The 18,204-nt window shown below is 35.7% G+C and overlaps 1 protein-coding gene across 3 annotated transcripts in view; it reads left to right on the top strand.

Moving 5' to 3' along the window:
* Nucleotides 1-18,204, top strand: part of TENM2 (teneurin transmembrane protein 2) — a 563,241-nt gene that overhangs the window by 36,878 nt on the left and 508,159 nt on the right. For all 3 annotated transcript variants that reach the window (XM_009318514.1, XM_009318515.1, XM_009318516.1), the window contains exon 2: nucleotides 11,745-12,020. In XM_009318514.1, the coding sequence (XP_009316789.1) occupies nucleotides 11,745-12,020 (276 nt within the window). The remainder of the gene's footprint in view (nucleotides 1-11,744; nucleotides 12,021-18,204) is intronic.

Genomic DNA, 18,204 nt, shown 5'->3' on the forward strand with positions numbered 1-18,204 from the left:
ATTTAAAAGACGTGTAGATGAGGTGCTTAGGGACATGGTTTAGTGGGCATGGTGGTGTTGGGTTGACGGTTGGACTCGATGATCTTGGAGGTCTCTTCCAACCTTAATGATTCTATGATTCTGTGCTAGAAAGGCCAGGATGCACTCAGTTTCTGTGTTTGCAATTGTATATGCAGTCTACAAATTATAGTTATTGGTAGATAAAAGAAATCCTATTTTAAGGGTGTATATTTCATCTGTAGCAAAGTTCAAGCACCTGAATTGGTGCCAACTGTTCCATTTATAATACCACAACTGACTGGCCGTGAAAATAAGTAATTATTTTACTAGGATTAAAAACTAAAAGCTGAAAGCAATTTATAATTCAATCAAATAAATAAAGACGTCTCCTGATCTCTTCATAAAATGAACACAAGTGATGAATAAAAGAAAATGTGGTGTGTCTGTTTCTTAGTAAGTATACTGTCTCAAAGAGCTTAATCTGTTTTCCTTGATACCTGATTATAATATATATATCTTTTTTTTTCAAAATTATAGTGCTCAAATGATTTTAATTTCATTATTCTTTAAGTTTGGCATAAAATTTATATAGATTTGTTCAATATGTTTTTTTAATTCATATGGTGCTGCATTTAAATTGTTTGAATTTTTTGGGAAGCTTTTCTTTCCATTTTAGATGAATTCCTTTATCAGTCCTCACTGTCATTCATGTTGGTCTACTGATTGTCCTCCTAGCAGGATTAGAAATGCAGAGTTAAAGGCTGGCATCTCTGGCATTTCTAAAACCTGTTATGAGTAAAATCATTCAGAATGTAAACACAGAAGTTCTGAGTCGAATAATGGTTTAAACGTCTTTTATTCTACTGTACAGGAAACAATTTACATTACCATTATTTCTAGGTGACATGTTTACAGTGAAGAAGCACCTTGTGACTAAACAGCTGACAGCTGCTAGTGCTAAGAAATCTTTATATGTGCCTGGGGACCTTCATAAAATATAGAGTATCCATGTTCGTAACTTGTGAAGCAAGGTAGAAAAGAAAACAATTAAGGTTTCATTTGTGATGACAGCTGATTCAGGTTTTTTGAGAGTTCCCAATTAAACAGTTACGAAAGTATGAAAGCTTATTATCTGTGACTTCTACTGTTTCTTGAGAGCACAGTTTATTTATCAAGTCATGAACAGTGGATTGTTTTTTACTGTTTCTAAATCTTGATTTAGCAGTATAAAAATAAGAAAAGGCTTTTCATGAATTCAGCAAATTATCACCAGCTAATTTGTCCCCTGGTAGTTTCCTGCACATTTTCACAGAAATCTTCCTTAAGAATTGAACTCAAGTTCATGTATCAATGAAGATCAGTATCTGTACAGTGATTTTATCCAAAATTACTCATATCTATATGTTTATGGTCAATTGAGAGTTTTTTTGCTGGAGACCAAGGAGAACTCACTGTCCTTTTCTGACATAACTAAAATACTTTAACAAGAGAAGACCAGCATCTTTGTGAGCTAAACTAGAATGCAAATGACTCATACCATTTTTAGTGGTGGAAACTGAGATCTTAGATTATGTGGGTACCATGGTCTAATTATTGTACTTCTTTGTGCCAAATGAGCCTAACTGCATTTCAAACATGGATAGTCAATACAGATACTAAATGCTAGCTTTTCTCTATTGGGATAGCACTTCATTCTTTTCTTATACTATCTTTAAAACTGACTCCTCTTTGAAGTTTGCGTTTTCCATGGAGCCGTAGTTGTTATTCCTTCATAGGAAAATACTGTGCTAGTGTGACAGGAGATATTAGTAGGTGTTGAGCAGGTTGTTTAACATGAAAAAGCAATTTGAAAATAAATCTTTCTGTGTTCTTTTATGGTAGCTATCACTTTAGGTACACAAATGCAGTATATTCTTAATTTTTTTGGTGGTTCTGTGGTGAATTTTATTTAGAAATTCATGATCTCTAAAAAGGCATACAATGAAATTATTCCATAGTTTGAGTAATTTTGGACTGGGAATAGAAAATATGCACTCTAACTGCTTTTCATAAGATTCCATCCAAAAATAACCCAACCCAAACCCCCTCCAAAAACCACTGTTACTTTGATGTTGTTTGGACTTGAGCTGGGAAGTTTACAGCAAGAACATCATTACTTGCCATGAAGCTTCATGTTCTGTTCTTTCTCTGCTGCTTGTGAAAGAAAAAGTACTAGGAACTGAATTTTAGTCATTGATAACCACATTCTTGTTGGAATGTATCACAGTACATAGCTGTGAATTGGTACAGATTTTATCCCAAACATGCACTATTTGTCACTGCAGAGGTACGTTAGATCGTTTGGACAGTTGTGTTAGCACAGTGTTGTTGTCTACACTTTACATATGAAAAGAACAGAATTTGTGCTATTTTTCCTCCAGTCACAGTTTTTGTGGGTTGCTTTCAGTCTTTCTTTTTAATGTGTGCAAGTTAGTTTCTGCTAGTCCCCAATGCTGCACAACAGCCCAGTTGTTAACTTTGTACTTTAATGAATGTATTTTGGCATGAGTAATGTGGCACAACTAATTTCAGAATGCTAAAAATGTCTATTATCACATCTGCAGAAGCATTTCCAGTCTTGTTCACATAGGAAAACAGTGTATTGTTGTGGTTTTAAATATAAAACATTTCTCGTGTTTTCTTGTCACTTTAACAAAAAGTGCAGAAAATCAGATTAGAGTTGTTTTAGATTACTGGTCATACTCATGGTCTCACTAGGCACTAAGTAGCTCTAAAAAGAGCAGATTTTTTTCCCTTCTGCTGGAGGTTGCCCAGGAAGCCATCACTGACACGGGACATACTTATGCAAATACACATATGCATTGTGCATATTTAGCACGCAAAACCCTGTGGATTTTTAATTTGATCGCAAAACAGTCATTGCCTTCTAAATGATAGATGATACATTTCATTAGAGGTAAGTAGATACATGGAGAGGCCTAAAGTTGCTTTAAGAAAGGAGGATCTTATTTGCATGTTAATGTGTCGTGTATACTTGAGTTTACATACATTTCGTATAATAACACCTCAAAACTTCAATAGATTGAACTTATTTAGGTTGAAATTTGCCATGAATTCTGTCTCCTTCGGGTTGATTTGTTTGGAGATGCACAGGGAGTATCTGACTGGTTCTGAGAATGATGCTAGAGAAAATACGTTATTTTGCCTGCAGTGAAAACATCACATGACCATTGTGTTGATTAAACTGAAGTATCTCCATCTTTGAATCAGAGATTCCAAGTTTGGAAAATCTTTCCCTGCTATCTGCCTATGCATCTCTGCTGAAATATGATCGAGTTACTGGAATTTGACTGTAGAAGCGATGAAAGCTTGCATGTGTGCCGAGGAGCTGCTGCCGGCCTGCGGGGTCAGATCTGAGCAGGACTTTCCCATAGCTGTTCTTCCTGCCCTGCTGCCAAGCACCGGCACGGGGAATAATAGGGGAGGCTCAGCCCTGAATTTGCTTTCTGCTGGCACTTAATCAGTGAGGAGGAGGAGGAGGAGAAGTGCGCCTAGGCAGAACGCAGAAGGGCGAAGCAGCAGAGGAGAGCAGAGCAATTGCTTACAGAATCGCATACTTTTTTCCTGTCTCCTTCAGGTTTCAGAATGGGCAGATCTGTAGGAATAACAGATCCTTTTGTAATAAATGAAGCTGTTCTCCTTTTACCATTCCTCAGAGCTTGAAAAAGTTGGAAAGCTTACAATAAATGAAAGACTGCCTAAGGAAGTAAAACGTTAGCCTGAAGAATTACATTTTAGGCTGGGCTGTGTTGGGTAGATAATAAATAATAATCATGCTTGCCACCTAGCTCCATCCTCTTGTCCTCCCAAATCTGATTTTGTCCTTAATCAACATCGACATTTGAGGAGAAAACGATAAATGCATACTGTGCCCTAAACCAGGATATCATTAAAAAGAAGTTCATCACCATAAGGTGATGCCGGAAATATAATTTTTATATGGTGCTTGTTCTACCAAAACTAGTGTGTGCTCTAGAAAGTGGCTGGTCTATTCTCCCTTTCCGTAGTTTAAAAGCTATAAAATGGGGATGATAAAAGCTCATCTCACAAGGAGGTGAAGATAAATAAAGTAGTGTTTGAGATGTTCTCAGAGACTACATTCAGCACAACTGTAGAAAATGTGTATGAAATAATTAAAAATATTGTATTCTCTATTTGGTATGTAAAGACTGAATGAGGAAGGTTAAAAAAAATGAGAGTAGCTCCACAGTCACTGAAGGAGGAAATTTTACTGAAAAAATAGAATACGATCACCTAAGTGAAGATTATATAATATTGTGAGCTAGAGTGAAATCTCATTAGATGCCTGGTTTTATAAGCCTTATAAATTTTCTAACTGGATATGAATCTACTGTATTAATACTGTCAACAGACTTATTGTCAAAAAGAGAAACATCTGTATCCTGGTATTAGGCTTGGGGATCTCCGAGTCAGAAAGAAGCAAGGCAGAAAGAGGATTATTAAAAAGACAATTAAAGGATTTTGCTGTCATTGATGAGAGAAGCTAGAAAATATATTTCCAATTCAAACCACGTGTTGTAATGTGTGTATGGATTTCTTTTTGCTGCTTCTAGTCAGTTTGCTGCAGAAGGGACCGAGGCTGCCGGAGTTTCACTTTTAAGAAAACCGTTGTTTTTCTGTTGAATTTTAAAAATCGTTGTTTGCATACTACTGTGTTAGTATTTGTAACAAAATCTCACAGTGTACATGTATATTCTAAATGGTAGTAAGTATTACCGGAGTGGGCTGTGTATGTATGTACGCACATGCGGGCTGGGTGACAGCACGTTGGAGATGGGCATCAAGACCTCTGCGGTATTCTCATACTTCTCAGTAACATCTATAAAGCATTTCCTGATGCCTTTGTCACAAATGTGCTCTACAAAAGTAAGATTTATCATCATTAAGAGTTAAAGTTAACATTCACTTAGTTATAAAATTATATAGTTATAAAATATATATATATAAAATATATAGTCAGCTTTCCTGACTAGCAATACCTGGAACTTAATAATCTTAAAAGAAAATATGTCATCCGCAAATCTTAGTAGGCAGTAACAGAAACATGTAGGAAGCCCTGCTATTATTAACCCCAGCTATAGATTTTAAAACCTAGAACAAGGTATAGCTTGTTCATTATTGTTATTTTCTAATTTCTAAGGAATCTGTTCTCTGGTATTTTTAGTGTTTGATCAGTGGTGAATTTGTTCCACGGGAGCTTACACTGCCCCTTCCCCACACTACCAAGGGACTATTATTAGGGAAAAATGGGTAAAGAGTTAGGAAATAGGAGTGTTAGGAGACTTCAGGTAAACAGTTCAGTACATGTTGAAATGCGGAGATAGCCTCTAATTGCAAACCCAGCTTATCTACACATCCAGCTGTGTATTACACATCTTGCTATATATCATGCTTGCTGTCACAAGAATCTGTCTAATGAGAAAGTATACCGGTTTAGACTGGGTTAGTCGTTGGCACAACACCTGAAGGAGCATAGAGCATGCGCCACCACCTAAGGTGAAAAGTTCATAAGGAGGAAGACTTCGGGCCTTCCTCCAAGAGACCCCAGCCCGCGACCACCAGATAGCAGTGCGCAGGCGTCAGTAGGAGGAGAAATATGATAGTGACTTATTTTAATAACCCCACCCCACTCCTCGGTAACATGATGAATATGGATCACATCTCTATGCATATGAATGAATTAATGTCATAAATACCCTCATGTCCGTCCCTGCGGTGTGCAAGGTTTGGAGGAGTGATCCCCCTTGCACCCGGCGCCGTAGTAAACATGCCTGCTTTATAACTCTTTGTGGGTTGTGAAGTTTGTTTCCGCACGTCAATGTAATAAGTTTTGTGGATATTATAAAGGGGAGGAAAAGCTAGCCCATAAACTTGCTGTAGGTTGATGAGTCTCATGACTAGAGTGGCTAGTATCTCCTCTTTCTTACCTGGCCTCCCAAACCGTGGAATGTTTCCTCTACTTGGAGGGATCACAGTGAAAGAAAAGCTTGTCTTTTCCTTGTGCTTTTCTTTTTGAATTTGTGCTTTCTTGAGAGATGAAATATTGCAGTCATTGTAATATCGATGATGTTGAGAGAGAATTTTCCAGGCATGTTTCATGCTAATATTAAATTTGCCACAGAGGCTAGTCATTGTGATTACATGGTTAAAATTCCTGTATGTTGCACAGAAAAGATACTTCTGATTTAAGTATATTTAAACAACCAGAAAGATGCAGTATATTTTATAATGATGTCTCAAGGAGGGAGGGGGAGGGGAGGGCAGAGGGACAGGCAGAGGGACATTTACAAAGGAAAGGGTTTACATTAATATAATTTTTTTCAAAAATCATAAATAAAATAGTAGAAAAGCTTCCAGAATGCAGGAAGACAGTAGTGTGTATCCCTCAGCTTAGGTTTGGAGTCTCAGTTTGGAGTATCTGATAGTGTAGAATTAGAAACAAAATTAAGTAAAACATTTTGTAGAACAGGATCTTTAACCATGGGAAAAGAATTGTATTGAAACAGGTGAAATACAAAGAAGGATTAAAAAAATGGCAGTCATTTATCGGATAAGGAAGATGAGTAAAAGGGGTAAACGTTAAAAATGTGTATGATAAGTGGAAAAAAAAATGAGATTGTAATCATCTGTTCTCCCTGTCATAATAGATGAGAATAACGTATAATAAATTAATAAAGAATTGAGAAAAATCAAGCATGCATCAGAGTTTGTTAAAAAGAACGACCTCTTCATATACCACAGATTGGAGCTAAATTGTGTTACTCGTGCCAGCAAAAATCATTATAGCTATGAACATAACAAAAATTTGAGAAAGGATGGAATGCCTTACATGAATGTATTCTTACTATCCTTACTTCTTGTAATTGATTATAGTAGCAAAGAATGTAAGTGATATTTATCCTTTTGATTTTAGACTTAGCCCAGTTTTGAACTGCTGATCTAGTGTTGAAGGCAAATTTATCATATCTGTGCATTACTGGTTTCAGATATTTTCCTCTGAGGCATCTTGTAGCGATCACAGCTGGATTAGATTAATCTTCAGAAGGGCAATTCCTGCAATTTGTAATTACCCAAATGAGACCTCTGCCTAGAGGTTAGGTGAAAATAACCTTTGCTTATATGGTAATGCTTTCTAGTCTTAGCTGAGATAATGAGTAAAATTGTACATCGTTGAATTAAACACACTTTTAGTAAGTATTTATATACTAAATAACTTCAGTAGTAAATTTCTGTAAAAGGACATGTGCTCAAAAGATAATAGAAGTAATGTGTTAATTAAAAGGAAGACATCTTTTCTACTCTATTGATAGACTGTTCACAGCATGTAGATTATGGGCAATGATGATCAAGTACATAACATTATATTACACCTCTAAACTGGTATACTACTGGTCTATTTTTGTATGAGAGATTACATACACTTTAAGGGAGCAGCTGGTATTAACTGCTTTTCTTTAATGAAAATGGTCTAGTGATTTCTGCAGGTGGGAATGAAGGGATTGGGGATGAAGGCTAGTAAGCTCTGTGGCATATGAAAAAGTAAAAAACCTTATGACTTTTTTTTTTTGTGGTGGTGTGTTCTTCAAGCAAAAGAGGTTTCTTTCTTTTCCACCAATAAGGATCTGATGTTATTTATCTCTTTTCACTTAGTGTCACCAGCAATGTAGTAGATGCTATGAGAATCTGAAAGAAAACACCCTTAAGTTTTGAATGTGCGAGAATAGATTCTGCCCGCACATTTCAGTCCTACTTTGCAAGTGAAGTTTTCAGTGAAATGCGGTTACTCTCAACTCCATGCAAGCCCTAGAGATACGAGTATGCTGCATAACACTGTAAGAAGCCATCCATCTGCTTTGACTGCTAGTGCTAGTAGTGCATTTTAGCTCATGGACCAGATTTCTCTCTGTGAATACACAGCAATACAATTTTAATTCCCAGGGTATGGCAAGCAACAGGTACTGCTGCCCTCCTTCCTTTGTTTTTCTTCTAGGAGGTCTTGATTTGCTTGATCTCCTAATCACTTAAAGAGCTGTAAGGAAGATACTTCTTGAAGGAGACACTAAATCTTAACCCCAGGCCAGGCTGTGTCTGTGTTTCCTTGCTTCAGCTCATAGGTGCTGTAGTTTCTACTGGCAGGGGGCGGGGGAGTGAGGAAGGCTGCATTGTTCTTGGTGACCTTTCTGTCACTGGAATCCCATATGGAGCATTCTGCCAGTATGAGTGGCTATGAAATCTGTTAGACATTTTCTCATTGTTTGTGAGACTATACGTTATTTGCAAAGTAATAGTAGGGTTCTTTCTGCTATGAATTATTGGATAAATGATTTCTGTGCATCCAGAACTACATTTATCCTCTATCTGAATTTACAAGGGTGGTCTACTAATGCCATTAATACCTTAATGCGTAATAATGGCTGAGCAAATAAGAGAATATTGTATTACTGAAAGCAGTTCATATGTTATTCAAGAGATCTGGACAGTTTCATTTTAGGGAAATGAGGCACGTAGGAGAATATGATCCAGATGAAGAAAAGGTCTAGAGAACATAAATATAGTGTTTCTATCTCCTTTTCTTCAGATTTTACAGTAAATTAAGGGCTTTGAAGATATCAGGAAGTATAATATATATAGATACATTTTTATATACTTAGATATAAAATATATATCTGAAAAATGCTTTTATATATGTATGTATATAGATGTGAAAAACACCTCCAAAATATGTTCCTATGTGGTTACCCATGGGTATCCAAGGACAAGTTATTCTGCCACTGTATGGTGTCTTACAGAACACTCTCAAATAATATTTTGCAGAAGTAAACACTGAAAATTCATAAATAAAACTAATTTAGAGTCTACCAGAGAAGAACATGTTTTTGCTAGAGAGGGCAATCTCTAGGATATTTCATGTCTATCATCAGGATGCTTGAGATTTTCTGTTGTAAGACTGTAAGGAGATTTCTGAGAAGCAGCATAGAAAATCCTCTCCCAGAGGCTCAGAGGCTGATTCTATTTGTGTTCTTGAGTTGATCTGATCCACTTCTCAAATTTTTAAAATTTGGTCAGTTTTCAAATCCTCTGCATTTCTGGAAGATGCCAGGTTCCCAGATAATAAAACTCAAATGGATGAATGAATTCTGTGAATATGATATTTTCCTTCCACTTGCAGTGCCTTTACCATTTTCCTCAGACAAATGAAGTAAGAATTTCTCTGAAGATTGCTTTTTGCATCAGATGTTATAGTCAGATTTTGACATCAATACAGGATGCTAATCAGAGTGAAATCATCAGGGCTTGTAATGGCTGTTAAAATCCAAGAATATCATTAAAATGTTTTACCATGTATGTAAAACAGCTTAATTAAGCTAATATATTCATAATTGGTGTGTATTTGTAGACATTTATGCCACCAGCAAACAACAAAACTTGAAAAATTTCACTTTCATGATGAGTTTAGTAATTTTAACATGTATCTAATGTCAACATGTACTCTACCTGTGTGGGTCAGAAAATGCGGGGCTAGTAGGCTTCAGTTCACTCTGTTTTTTATATATATTTTGTATTTTGGGTTGATTTTGACCTTTTTTTTAATAAGTTTAAGGTTAGTTTGCTAATATGGCTAAAACAAAACTTTAATCAATCAAGCTGTTTTTGTTAAATGTCTTCTACGGAAATTGCACATGATTAAAATTTACATTTTCTTTAAAAGTAACTTTGTTTCATCTAATTGTCATGCGAGAGCTCTTATTTAAAAAAAAAAGGCAAAAAATCTCCAGACTGAAGTGCAGGTGAGAAGCTCATTTTTAGGACTGTTCAGTTCATTGCTTTTGACTGAACCACAAAATTTCTGAATACTAGAATAAATATTAGAAGGCAGGTTAAAATATACTCCTGACTAGGAGGGTTCGGGTTAATTTGGTGTTGATGAAAGAGAGCTGACTTTTTTAATGTCAGCCTTTTTATATTCTTTTTAAACATTACCACTAAATGCTTCGATTCTTTAGAAGCATCCAGTCGGTGATACTTCTTTATCTGCTGTTATTGGCCACTCTCTTGCTGCTGGCCTGTTTACTGGTTAACCTAGGGGTGAAAGAGAGCACGTCTCCTCCTTCTCGACATGCTCTGTCTTGCTGTCTAGCTGTTGCTGGTGAAGACGTAGCTCAGTCTTCCAGAAGAAATCAATCACCTTCCTTTAATTGATGAGCTCTAGGAATAAATGTTAAGTAGGGCCCGGTTTTACTTTCTGTAGATGTGTGCATACATCCCATATCCAAAAAAACTTTTAACAGCTAGGTGTGAGACTGGAGAGGGCTGATATAGATAGATGAACCAGATAGATTTAATACTATATGGTCTTTCCTGGCTAATCTGTGAAAGAAGTTGTAATACTTAAAAAAAAAAAAAATCCAGTTAACATCCTTATTAATAGAAGACACTTTATGTTTTTTATTTACTGAATGAACTTCCACTGTATAGCTTCATTCTGATAAATGTATAGAGGAAGAAGGGAAAATATAAACTGCTTTTGGAGGAAATAAAACTACCTTTTTAGAAACACAGACCACAGATCTAGTTTCTCTGTGAATTAAGAAATTAATTAAAGAATTGGCAGTTATACTGCCAGCGAATTCAGTCTGTCTTTGTTCTTCATTTTTAGCCCAATGTAACAAAGCTAAAATCACTGCTTTTCAAGACCTTTCAAAGCCTTAGAGACCAGTGAATATTTCCCTATATTTTTTTACTGTCCTGTTCATTACTGTAGGAAACAAATATGTAAGCAGAAATCAGCCAGCAAGTCTATACTTCCTGAGAACCCATGTGCTTTAAAAACGTACGAGACTTTGTCCACTGAGTCATTATTAACTGCTAAAGGTCACATGTTTTGACATTGTTCCTGAAAGTTGCCTTTAAATCCAGTGACCTCCTGATTTTGCTGTCGATGCACCCTTTTTTCTTGAATATGGTGAAAAAAAGGTAGAAAACAATTACAATGATTATGAGGGCTATCTTGATTTCTGTAGCAGAAATGGAAAACTACCAATCTCACCAAATGTAAAAGTGCAAAACTGGTGACAAGGTTTCATGTTACATCGCTGATAGGTCTGCATTCTTTCAAGTGATCCATGTCTGTAAACTCTTTTCCCAAATAAGCGTTTTTTTTCCTATGAAATAGGAAACTATATGAAAATTAGAATTAAAAAATCCTATCTCTGTGTAAGACTCGCGTATGAGAAAATTAGCTTCATAAGAAAGAACTCCTCTTTTCGAGTAATCGAATGCTCAACTTCAAAGCTCATGCTCTGGTCCTACAAATATAAGGTTAGATACATAATAAAGCAGGTCACGTCATTGGAACTTGTGATGAGCTTCATGTTCATCACATACCTAAGTGATTAATTATTTGGGGCCAAAAATAGTAACCTAAAATTTAGAGACCTTTCTTACCTTTGTTTTGTGTATTTCATCCATTTTAACTATATTCAATATGTTCTAGTTAAGTCTTGCTAGATCTGTGCGCCAGAGATCTCTGTGTGTAATTCATTAAAAAGGCTTGGCGTACAGCATAGTTAAGAGAAATTAAAAAGGTCTGTTATTTTCAAACTTAATTTAAAAGCTAGGGGGGTTATTTTATTTAACTTACTTTTTTTTAATTGCCCTTCTAGGAACAAACTTCACCCTTGCAGAACTAGGAATCTGTGAGCCCTCTCCCCATCGAAGTGGGTACTGCTCAGACATAGGAATACTCCATCAAGGCTATTCCTTGAGCACCGGCTCTGATGCTGACTCAGACACGGAGGGAGGAATGTCTCCAGAGCATGCCATCAGGCTGTGGGGAAGAGGGATCAAATCCAGGCGAAGTTCCGGTCTGTCAAGTCGTGAAAACTCAGCACTCACGCTCACCGACTCCGACAATGAAAATAAGTCAGATGAGGAAAATGGTAGGCCTTTTTCTTCAATGTATTCTTAATGCACATGTATGAGGAACATGATCATACTTAAAAATACATGAGTATTCTTTTAAAGGTGAATTTTTCACTTCTCAGTTTGACTAAAGCTGCTTTTTAATGTTGGTTCGGTTTTTTTTAGTGTCAGTATCAGGAAACTCTATTACATGCGTATCATATAATATGATATATATTGTGGTTTATCTTACAATTTACTTTCCACACAATAATCTTTCACAGAAGTTTGTGCTCAGAGTACATTAAATTAAACTTAATCATAAGAAGCAGAAGGAAATTTCTTAAGAGAAATAGTTTCTCATATGAGATTTTTATACACAGCTTGAGGTAATATTAATAATCTACAACATGCTAGTAGCTGTAACAATGGTGCTAATTTGTAACAATCATTTAATTTTGTGTGTTTTTTCATGTTTTTGAAGTTGTAAAAAAAAAAAATTAATTTGCTGTTTGTTTATTGGTAAGTATTGGGGGGCTTTTAGAAAGCAAACCTGTGCATCAGACTGCGGCAAAGCACTTCTGTTTAGTATAGTTTATTAAGTTCATAGAAATGAGACTTCAGACAGTGCAACAATCATTTGTGACAAAATACCTAGACATTGGTTGATTCTCAAAGTAAACTGCGTTAAGCCAGCTGTCCTTTCAAATGCATATAACCCAGATTCATGTTCTTCATATGTATCAGCTAAAAATTTTTACTTGGGGTATTTTCTGTGCTGACATATTTCTAAATTAAACTGAAGAGGAAAAACAGTAAAAATGGATTTGCAGGAATTTGTCCTCCATCCTATAGGGTGATGAAGGTGCAAACTCAGCTTAGTTAAAATATGAACTAAAGGTTTTGATACTTGCCATTCTGAGAAGGTGAAGAGGAATCTCCCTAACCTTATACCCTCAGAGCAACTATTCAGGCAGCTGATACCAGCTAATGAGACCACCTCTCTCCTACGCATATTACTTGTGATAAAATTTAATTTGTTACATGTTGGGTGCCTCTCAGAAGAGGATATTTTTCAGATGTTTATTTTAGGCTCCTGCCCACACTTACTGACAGTGGTCTCAGTTTCAGCAAAGCCGGTGTGCCAGGCACTAGAAACACAAGCAACTGCTTGTCAAAGCAAACAAGGCAAAACTGAATTACAGTTTTTATATTGATGAAAAAAGTTCAGAAAAGTGCAATTGATTTTGTTTATAACAGCAGTCTTTTTTTGTTGATTTAAATTGAATCTTCAAGTAATATCTCCTCTCCCTAGGCATAGCAGGATACATTTCTTCATCAAAACCAAAGAGGAAATGTATTTTTACTAATAATGGTGCATACAAGGAAGCCAGTATTTTAAAAAGAATCAGTGACTGATAATTGATTTTTCCTTTTTTTTTTTTAAGTAATACCATTCACAGAAAATATGACAACTTCCATTGACTTTAGTATAGTTTTGATAAGGCTACTGTGTATAATTTCAAATAAAAAAATTGACTAATGAAATTCTGGCGTTATAGAACGATTTGGATTCATTTCTGTCACATGAATTCACTTCTCTGAGGGTGATTGTCTGCATTTCAGTGGAAGCACTGTGCCACACCTTTTGTCTGAGAAAATTTAATCTCAGGACCTACCTTCATACATACTCTTCCAGACATTGATAAAGGAATGAGTCTGTTTGCTTGCATTTCGTTTTCCTCCTTATAATAAGTGAATTATTAAGTAATTGGAAATACAGAGCAGTGAATCCATTTTGAATAGGTAATTTTTCTAACAATGATGTTAATAAGAGAAAGGAGGACATGATCAAACAGCACGCAAGAAATAAACCAGTATGTGGAATTCATTTTTACTTGGAAAGGTTTTTGTGATAAGGGTTTCTGTATGTTTCATTGTTTAAAAAAACAACACGCAAGTATGAAGCGACTATTATATACGCAGAGGTGTTAACTTCAGTAAACTTTTTAGTCTTACTCTCTCACAAATCCTGGTTAGCTCAAAAATCAATGCTTCTTCACATCACTGATTTTATGAAGTTTTGGGATGCATTATCATATAGATTGACAGTTGCCCCACTGGTTCAGCACCACAGTGTGGACACTTACAAAGCCATCATTAATTTCTCATGCTTGTGCCCAGCAGTGGTTTCCTACATAATAAACGCTATGTCCTTCAGAAGCAGATCAATAACTTGCTAGGTATTTGTCTTGAAGGGGAAGTAACGAGAATCTATATGTCAAGAGAAATTCACTCTCTGATATGGTTTCAGATTTGCAGGTTACTAGCATAAAACAAGACATTTCTTGGTATGAGATTTTATCCATTTATGCCTGGCAATATTAGAAGGAACTGATGATGCATTGACCACTGAATTTATTTAAAGTACCGTTGAAGCTTCTTCCCCTGATACGGTTCAGCTGTTGTGTAACAAAACAGTAATTCAACTCCAAAAGGCGATTTATTGTTTTTTTTAATATTGAGATGCTATCACATTTTATATCATTGTACTTAAAAAAAAACCCAAACAACAACAACAAACCATACCTCTCACTTTTCTTGTAATATTAAATCTATTTTGTCATTTTTAGTACATCTCTAAGTAGCACAGAGGAGGCTTACTCTCTAAAACTTGCTCTAACAATATGATTTTGTTCCCATTGAAATCCATTCACAAAGCTTATGACCATTTTCTGCACTTCTAGATTTAGTATGATTTAATTTTATCATAAATTAGAATTCTGTGAACCTTGAAATATTAGCAGGTTTGAAATGCTTACAGATAAATTGAAATAATGGAAACTCATTTAAATTCAGTGTTTTACTTGGTGTACTAAAATTGTTCCTAACAAAACACCTTATTGATGATCCAGTTTGAAGAGCACCACTTTTATATTCACAAGTCTGATTAGGCTCTAAATTCTTATCATAGCTCGCAGCTTTTACTACTGTCTTGATCTGGCCATCTCTTCTTTAGACATGGTAATGTGAATATATAACAGCAAATCTGCCACCAAATTGTAACTCAACATGATGTATTGAGTTGTGAGATGTAAGTAAATTAATCTTTTTGTGATACATACAAATTTAAAAAGTCAATTGGAAATATAGCTCACCTCTGATGTCATGTGCCAGCTCTGTAGAGAGAAGTATTTGCGGGGACCCACAGGTACGGAGTATAGGGGATATACCACAGGGTTCCTGAATGCTTATTTTTTTCTTTCGTTTTATTAAATCTCGTAACTGTTTATTCCAAAACATCATGAAAAACTTTTCAAAAGTAGTGTTTGTCATCAGTTGTCATGTGTTCTTTCCTAAGCCTTCGGTGTTCCTATTTCCAGAGTAAAGCTTAGGTGCTGATTATGTTTAGGTAGTGACCTTGAAGGAAGTACTCTTCCAGGGCTATTTTTTTTTTCTTTTTTTAAAGTAGACCAGTTGTTCTTTTTTTTTAAGTTGAGTTGAAAATTATGTTCTTCTCAAAAATATAAAACCTGTTGTAAAATAAAGTAACTTTCAATTTAAAAATCCATGAAAACAGAATGGTCATAATTAAAGAGGATTGGTGTACAGAATGCTTTTGCAACAGATCTGCAATCTTCTCTTTTCTTGGCTTCACTGTTATTGAATGACCAGTTACAGGCTGTTAGGGAGGCGATTAAACTCAACTGACATTAGACAGATGAGAGTGAAAAGCTGAACAAACCTGTAATACAGAAGAGAAAACATAATCCTAGGTAGAAGAAAGGAGAACGGAAAAATAGCATGCAAACTCAGAGCAGATCTCAGTAATATTTCAGAGTGCTGAAATGAACTAACAGACCCAAAGAGAATCCACAAGGAGGGCTTTTGGTTTGATATGAATTTAGATCATGTCAATTCTCCTGTTGTAAAAGAGAAAACATCTGGAATGGTGTTGGTGACTTTTTTTTTTTTTTTTGGTAGAAGATTGTTGCCTTGACACTTTTTGTATTAGTACCATTATTGTATATAATGGATAATATCACTGGTAGAATGGGACATAACAGAAAATGTTTATCATGAGGTTTCTACTCTGATATTGTAATATCAAACACTTGAGACGTTTCTGTTTTACATTTGTGTGTCAGAAAAGAAAAAAAGCATCTCTTGGGGGAGGAGGAGAACTTCCAGGACTGAAACCATGTTATTAAAATAATGTCAGACCAAAAAAGATGATCCAGGAATGCTTTTATCTTACTAGTAGTGATTCTGAGTTGAGCGGCAAGACAAGAATGAACGGGAAGAAATAAAGCAACCTCAAACGTCAACAAAACAAGGGAAATAGTTCAAGGTCATACTGTGGCAATCTGTGTGTATGGTTTAAAGAAATCCACAATAAAACACTGTGATTTTGGTAGGTCTTTTTTAGTTAGTGCCTAAGAAAAGCAAATGATTTTGAATGTACGGAACTGTTTCTGTGTTGATAGCCCAGCTGTACCTGGTGAGGTGTGGAAAAGTGGTGCATTATTGGAATGAACCTGGAGAGTCCTGATGTTGAATCCGGTAGTGCCATGCACTTTCCCTTCCCTCACTTCATCTCCCTTTCTTCCTGGAGAAGATCTTCCCTACTCCACTGGAGCCAGGCTGTCTCCAGCATCAGGTGTGAGGATTCAAGTCACATGAAAAGGTTTTGTAGGATGCTTCCCAGATATTTTCAGGTTCAATATCCATCAGTATTTGCTATGCTAGCCGTATTGGTGCCAATGAATTCTATTCTTTTTTCCGCATTACTTTGGTGGTGTTTTTTATTGTAGTAATTAAAAGTTTGAATACTAGACAATGCCATGTATGCATATCAATTATTATAGAAAAATAGAGTACCGTGAATAAAGTAAAATGAAGTTGGGAAAATTGTCAGATAAAATATGAAAAACTGTATTTATGTGTTATACTTCTGATTGAATCTTATGACAAAATAGGGAAATTATATTTTCCTTTTTTTTCCCCCTGCTATGAAGTTTTCAGTGGTGATTTCATATAGTAATTTCTCAAATGCATATGTAAAGTAAATCTTAAAAAAACAAACAAAAACCACCCCATAATTCAAACTGACCTCATATTTTATTATTGCTTCAATTTTATGAGCATTACAATCTGGGCTTTTCCTGGGATATTGTTGAATGACAGACTTAGACTTACAATGGAAAAGAAAAGATATTACCCCATCAGAGGAGTATACAGAGAGGCACCAGACCATCAGATGACAGCTGAGGAGTTTATTTTCTTATTTTTACTGTTTTAATTTTGGCATGTTGTTCTCAATATTTTATTACTTCAATTTTTATTCAGCTTTCTATTTCACACTTCATAATTTGCAGAAAAGGTTATGGTGAAACTGTGATTCTACTCCTGAGAAGATTTTGATTTTGTTGTATGCGTGCTAATGTCTCTGAGTGGTAAAACCAATTTGAAAGTAGAAGGTTTTAACCTTCCTGGTGACAGAATTCTGTTTGGATTAAAAAAGTTGGAGATTAAGCTTGCTTCCTAAATGTTCCCACTAAGAAATACTTGTTTTCGCCTATGGGAAGTACTTTCTTTGTTAAAATGGGGTGTTTTAACTGTGGTGATACAGTTGGAGCATATCTGTGTAGTCTTTAATTGGGGGAAAAAAGATAATATGCCCTTATTATTTTGAGATAGTATATCTATGTTTTGTGTGCAAGAAGCATGGAAGCTGTAGACTTACTCTATATTGCATAGTAAAGTGCTAATTTCAGCTGTTAGTACTGTCTGGGAACGTTGTGCGCATTTCCCTCCCAGATCGACCCACGTAGCTTGGAAACAGCAGGAGGGACAGATATGAAGGAGAAGAGAGGGAGAGCTGCCACAGTTGTACGATCTGTTCATAACTGAGAAAGTGTCCAGATGATCCTAAAGAAATGATGAGATTTAAATGAAATGTCATATGCTCAGAAAATGGAATCGCATACGTCATACATCAACTAGACTTCTTAAGAAGGAGCGCTAGGGAGGTTAGCTCATGCATGGGCATACTTCGTCTCTTCTTTAGGAAGGCTTGTAAAGTACTTTGTAAATGACAAATTTAGAAAGTCATTAAGCAGAGTATCAAAGCTCAGTTGCTTAAGTGGATCCAATTTTGATGTGCTCTCAAAACCTGAGGGCACTTCTGATAGGAAGCGGTTTCCTAATGAGGGAATTCAC

The sequence above is a fragment of the Pygoscelis adeliae genome, unplaced genomic scaffold (assembly GCF_000699105.1).
Source record: "Pygoscelis adeliae isolate BGI_AS28 unplaced genomic scaffold, ASM69910v1 Scaffold42, whole genome shotgun sequence".
NCBI lineage: Eukaryota > Metazoa > Chordata > Aves > Sphenisciformes > Spheniscidae > Pygoscelis > Pygoscelis adeliae.